The sequence below is a fragment of the Hyalella azteca genome, unplaced genomic scaffold (genome assembly GCF_000764305.2).
Source record: "Hyalella azteca isolate HAZT.00-mixed unplaced genomic scaffold, Hazt_2.0.2 contig13225, whole genome shotgun sequence".
Classification (NCBI taxonomy): Eukaryota; Metazoa; Arthropoda; class Malacostraca; order Amphipoda; family Hyalellidae; genus Hyalella; species Hyalella azteca.
In genome coordinates this window covers 219,547-226,045 of record NW_025943154.1, presented here as the reverse complement: position 1 = coordinate 226,045, position 6,499 = coordinate 219,547, and the positions used below count along the sequence as shown (strand labels likewise).

At 41.7% G+C, this 6,499-nt stretch overlaps 1 protein-coding gene across 1 annotated transcript; it reads right to left on the bottom strand.

Annotated features, from left to right (window-relative positions):
* Positions 1 to 218: 218 nt before the first annotated feature.
* LOC108665018 (2-hydroxy-3-oxopropionate reductase) lies at positions 219 to 5,964 on the bottom strand. The gene is made up of 7 exons (XM_018151730.2): positions 5,689 to 5,964; positions 5,319 to 5,471; positions 4,805 to 4,923; positions 2,423 to 2,569; positions 1,686 to 1,803; positions 1,107 to 1,288; positions 219 to 624 (listed from the first exon to the last, which is right to left on the bottom strand). The coding sequence occupies exons 1-7, from the start codon at positions 5,798 to 5,800 to the stop codon at positions 415 to 417; spliced, it is 1,041 nt and encodes a 346-aa protein (XP_018007219.1). The 5' UTR covers positions 5,801 to 5,964; the 3' UTR covers positions 219 to 414.
* Positions 5,965 to 6,499: the final 535 nt, after the last annotated feature.

Here is a 6,499-nt window from a genome sequence, read left to right as displayed (position 1 = left end):
TCGCACATTATTCAGTCAGCCCTCCAATTCTGTGATAATCATAAAGCTCAATATAATTTTTCTTTAAAATCTTTGTATCATTTTGATACCTCGATAGAAATTTTCGACTTTAAATTTTTTAAGGAATTTTCTCGGTGACAACGTACCGAGTTGGTCTCTGATGACAAGTATTATTAATTCGTAGCATTTGGTCAAGCCAAGAATGAAACGCAAGGTAATTGAATGAGCTGATTAATTTTTGCAAAACATCAAGCTTTTCCTGCATTTTACAGTTCACAAAAGGAAAATAGATTTCGACCAGAATGAAATGGAAAATCAACGTTTTAATCCTAACAATTTTTGATACGACAATAAAACAAAGACGATCTTCTATTCCGTAATCCCCGTGCTCCATCCAGTGATTCGAAGCCCTTTTCAGTCTTTAATTCCTTTGTTCTTTACAATAAGAATATCCTTGATGATCTCGGTGTCGTAATCCCAGTCCTTGAATCTCTGATCCTGTAGCTCGACACCCAAAGCTTCTTGAAGGGCTTTAGGTGGTATGTAGCAGGCGGCGTCGTCGCCGTACTGATACTGGCACTGTCGGAACGCTGCCATCGTGTGCTGGTGGATCGGCATCGGTACCTGGGATACAGCAAATTATATTATCTGTTTTCTCTGAATTAAGGAACTTCATACAGTTCCTAGTTCCATGAAAACGTAAGGAACTTCACACAGTTCCTTGCGTGTTCAACGCACCATTCCGGGACCGTTGCCTTCTGTATTTCATCAAGCTGGCTGCTGTGATTCACTTTAAAATGTACATCCTATTATAGAATGAACAGCCAAGTTACATGCTACATTTTAAAACCTTTTAGTGAGCTTACTGCAATTAAAAGGATAACCTAAAACAAAGAAGCATCGCAAGTGTACCTAACAAGTTGTTACATGTGGAAGGTGTTGCTCACTATTTTTTTACTCGCAAAGAATTACACGACGAAGACGTTGGCCATCTTATATTTTTTCGCCAATCTCACCACGAGGAATGTATAAGGCCTACCAGCCAATAATATCACGATAAACACATTACAGACGTATGATACCGTAAACGTACGAGCATTACTCACTCTGTACTTGCGCGCCATGTCGTAGCCTAGCTGCATGTCTTTACAGAAGAGCTCCATAGTAAAGCCAGGCTCGTAGCTGCCCTGCAACACAAACGGCACGCCCGTGTCCCACACGAAGCTGTGACCAGCGCTCACTCTGATCGCCTCGTAGAAGAGCTTCAGGTCGAGGTTGGCCCGTTTTGCTGCCCATTGGAAGAGTAGCTGATTTCATACCGAGAACATTTGAGGAAATTGGTAAATTTCATACCTAGAAACTTAGGGAAATTAGTTAATTTCATACAATGTAGTCATCTTGGGAGAAATTAGTTATATTAAAACGGAGGAATTAGGGGTAAATTACTTTCAAACAGGGAATTTTGGGGGAAATTAAGTTATTTCATACCGAGAACATAAGCAGCCTCCCGAGTTGCTGGAAATTTTATTCCTCGTGAGATAGAGGTTAAGAGGTACAACCAAAGAGGAAGGCATAACTCGCAAATCCTATGCAACAAAGTTAGAATTTTTCGTGTATTTTCTATTTCGTTTATCATAAGAAAGGGAACCGTCATTTACTGCTAGTCATTAATGGCGCAGTCTCACCGAGCATGAGCACCTCACTGAGGGCGAGTAGGTTGACGGCTGCCAGCAGGTTACTGACGACCTTCATCATCATGGCGCTGCCTACAGCACCACAGTACACGGAACGTTGGTACGAACACTGCACACACGAAATTTTTTGTTGTCATACTTGTTCTTGTTTGTTTTATTCGGTAGGTATTATCCATGGTTGAATTGATTGATGGAAGGCATAGTGGCTTGCGCTGTCTGAGACAGCGTGCCACAAGTCCAGTGGAGTTTGGGTACGGGCCGTAAATTTGTCAGAGACGTGTGATTCAGGAGGGTTAAAAAGCGCTGCTGTCGCCGCGCAAAGTCGAGCTGATCGAGTGGCGACTTCATTTAAAGTTGCCAAGGGCCCATGGGTATATCCCTGTAGAGTCTGGCTTGTGGCTAGACATATATGTCGCCTTTCAAAATGGCGTTTCTAACTTATGTATTAAGCGCATTCGACCGATTGGAAGTTCGTTTCCTTTTATTTTAAGCTGCGCTTTGAACAGGTGGACAAATGTGTTAGCTGACATTTCTCAATTAATAAATTTTAGTAATGAAGTATATATGCAATGCGCTGTCTTGCACTCGCAAGAAGAAATTTGAAAAGCATATTCCAAATCGTACCTTTTGTACACACGATATTTTTAGCTGTCATACTTTTTCTCGTTCTTTTCATATTGGATTGATATTTTTAATTATAATCTTAACCTGTATCAACTCTTGCTCACTTCCATGATGGGCATTACAGCGTCGGCTGCCTGCTTGTCGCCGGCCATGAAGGCGACCATGTTGCCTTTCTTGAGCGCCGCCAGACCTCCTGTGATGGGCGCTTCCAACACATACGCCCCTTTCGTTTTAGCCTCTTCGACGAATTTCTGCGGAATAGTAAACGAATTTCTGCGGTATGATTAATAAATTTTTGCGGAATAGTTAACGAAATTTCTGGGGAATTATTAATAAATTTCAGCAGAATAGTTAGCAATTTTCTGATGTATGATTAATAAATTTTTGCGGAATAGTTAACGAAATTTCTATTAATTATTAATAAATTTCAGCGGAATAGTTAACAATTTTCTGAGGTATGTTCAATAAATTTTTGCAGAATAGTTAACGAAATTTCTGCGGAATGATTAATAAATTTCAACGGAATAGTTAACAATTTCTGCGGTATGATTAATAAATTTTCGCGGAATAGTTAACGAATTTTGGCGGTATATTTAATAATTTCTGTGGAATAGTTAATGAATTTCTGCGGAAGGATATAATAACGATTATTATAGCCTAAATTCATACCTGACTGAAAATCTTTAGACCTGCGGAAAATTCAAAACTAACTTGTAATCTAGAGATTGATTATTATTTATGCATCGTAAAATCATTTTATAATCTATTTTACAAACGTTTTTATTTGATTTTATTTATTTTTTTTCATTTGAACATATATACATACTCTGTGTAGGTTCAATCAAGCCGAAATTCAAGTATCACTAGTGTTGACTCTAAAAGGAAATACATTAAAATATGTTGGCCAATTTGTGTTGTAAACATTGGGAGACCACCTCGGGTATTTAACCTCCATTTACCTTGTCTAACTAAACCGTTGCTCAAAGTCCTGCCTAAATTTGTCCGACTCCCAAAAAATTGCAAAAAATTTTTGGATGCTGGTAAGTGATCATTAGAATCATCGAAGTGCAACGTACAAGTCATAATATTGTTCTACTAATATTCAAATTCCAATGCTAATATCTGATTTATTTCTTATTTCTACCAGCCCCTGTCTAAGAATATTTTATTTTCAGAAATTACAAGGCAGCTTAACTGTAAGGGGAAATATTTTCACGTTAATGATAAGACTTAGTAAGATTCTATTAATTTCGACACAGCCATCGAAGATTACTGATCAAAACTGCCTTGTAACAATGCGAGTGGCCTGACTACAGACACTCACAGCACGCAACAGTACGAGTGGCCGGACTATAGAGACACTCACGACACTCGCAACAGTACGAGTGGCTGGGCTACAGACACTCACGACATACGCAACAGTACGAGTGGCCGGGCTACAGACACTCACGACACACGCAACAGTACGAGTGGCCGGGCTAGACACTCACGACACACAACAGTACGAGTGGCCGGACTACAGACACTCACGACACACGCAACAGTACGAGTGGCCGGGCTACAGAGACACTCACGACACTCGCAACAGTACGAGTGGCCGGGCTACAGACACTCACGACACTCGCAATAGTTGCTACAGACACTCACGACACACGCAACAGTACGAGTGGCCGGGCTACAGACACTCACGATACGCACAACAGCACAAGTGGCCGAGCTACAGACACTCACGACACACGCAACAGTACGAGTGGCCGAGCTACAGACACTCACGACACTCGCAACAGTACGAGTGGCCGGGCTACAGACACTCACGACACGCGCAACAGTACGAGTGGCCGAGCTACAGACACTCACGACACACGCAACAGTACGAGTGGCCGGGCTACTGACACTCACTACACCCAACAGTACGAGTGGCCGGGCTACAGACACTCGCAACAGTACGAGTGGCCGGGCTACAGAGACACTCACGACATACGCAACAGTACGAGTGGCCGGGCTACTGACACTCACTATACTCGCAACAGTACGAGTGGCCTGGCTACAGATACTCACGACACTCATAACAGCACGAGTGGCTAGACACTCAAGACACACGCAACAGTACGAGTGGCCGGGCACTCACGATACACGCAACAGTACGAGTGGTCTGAATACAGACACTTACGACACATGCAACAGTACGAGTGGCCGGACTACGGACACTCACGACACACGCGACAGTACGAGTGGCCGGACTACAGACACTCACGACACATGCAAAAGTACGAGTGGCCGGACACTCACGACACTCGTAACAGTACGAGCGGCCATGCTAGACACTCACGACACACGTAACAGTACGAGTGGCCGGGCTACAGACACTCACGACACTCGTAACAGTACGAGCGGCCATGCTAGACACTCACGACACTCGCAACAGTGCGAGTGGCCGGGCTAGACACTCACGACACACGCATCAGTACGAGTGGCCAGACACTCACGACAGTGTTGTCGTTATCTGTGGTCGAGTGGTCGACCCAGACCTTATCCTTGCTGAGGCCCGCAAGAATGCCGTCCTGACCTTCAGCTGCCTCCAACACGTTCACAGGCCGCGGTAGCCCTGGCACCGAAAGAATCTGTCTTAGACTACAAAGTTTGAATTTAGAACAAAATTCTATGAATTATTTCTGGAGAAAAGTGAGGCCGTTCCGGGTAACAGTGGGTGCATGTTAAACTACGAAAAACTGGGTGCGGTTTCTTGGAAACATGAGCCTATATATATTTTTTTCCTTGCAAGAAAACCAAGCGAATTTTGAATGAGTTGCATCATTATATAGTAAGAAATACAATAGTGACTCTGCCAGATGTTTACAAATTGTTTATTTTATCTAGCCATCTTACTACTAATCCGCCAGCTGTTCGAAAAATTGAAGTTTACTGGTCTCACAGCGTTTCAACTAAACTAATCTCAAACTCAATTCAATAAAAACTAAACTTATTTCAAACTAAACTAACCTGTAATGATAACTTCGCAGGTCTCCGCGACTTCCCGAGGAGAACCGCAATGTTTGATTCCTTGTGGCATTTTTTCCATATGCTCTTTAGACGTGTCGAAGCTACTGGTCACATTGAATCCTTTCCTGAGCAAGTTGTTGGCCACAGCATTGCCTGGTGTTCAAGGGAATATAAAGTAGAGTCGTTTTATTTGGGACAAACTTTTTTCGGATCACATGTTTAATTTAGTCACCCCAGTGCAACAATTGACATTAACTTCATAGCTCATTGATCAACACGACGTAAGAGGACGCAAACTTTTATGGAGACTAGCAAGTTTGTTTAATGTTCTTCTTAAAAATACCAATAGTAATTTTTGGTCGAAACTCACCAACATTGCCACATCCGATGATGCCGATTTTTGTCTCCTTAGTAGCAGTGGAGATCTGCCTGCTGAGCATCATTTGTGCTCGATATGAACACTTCCATAATTGAGATAACATTCTCGTATGAGCTTTTTATTTTACCCGAGATGGAAAACTTCCAGCAATATAACGGATTGACTGAGGATGAAGCAGAGTAAGTGTATTTGAAGATTGTCTCAGATCGATAGCTTAAGCCAAAACATGAGATGGAACATTCCATGCTCGCCAAATTCGGATTAGCATGAGTGTTTTCCTTTCAGATATCGGACGATTCAAATGCAGCGTTGTTGTTAATAATGCTGTAGATCCTCTCTTTTCTACGTTACAATAAAACGTTCTACGACAATTTCGCTTGCGGGATTCTAGCTAAAAACTAGAAAATTCGTCTCGAACTGATGGATAACTGTTATTAAGTTAGTGAATGTCACTATTGCACGCATCTCTATTTCATTCAAAAATTATTTTTATTCGTGGCTCTTTAATAAGACCCAATATCTGATACATCTGATCGCAGAAATAATTGTCATCTACTTTCTAGAAAAATTTAATAAGCAAATAATGTGAATATCATTTGTGCTTGACTTGTAATTATAATTTTGAAAGCAAATTCTATATTTTTTAATTATTTAAGGAATTGCTGACTGACTTACGCAAACCCTTGTGCAGGTTTTTATTACACATTCTTTACATTTACACTTTATTGCACTTCTGCAGGCGCGCACATTACTTCTATCAGTGTTAACTGCGAACTGCACTTCACCATTGGCAGCACGGTTG

Bases quoted from the DNA above. Each gene is read 5' to 3' on its own strand.
- LOC108665018 (XM_018151730.2), bottom strand. From the start codon at position 5,800: ATGTTATCTCAATTATGGAAGTGTTCATATCGAGCACAAATGATGCTC. The intron at 5,472-5,688 runs GTGAGTTTCGAC...CTTGAACACCAG, and splicing joins CATCGGATGTGGCAATGTTG to GCAATGCTGTGGCCAACAAC. The intron at 1,804-2,422 runs GTGAGCAAGAGT...TCGTGTGTGCAG, and splicing joins CTGTAATGCCCATCATGGAA to TGTTCGTACCAACGTTCCGT.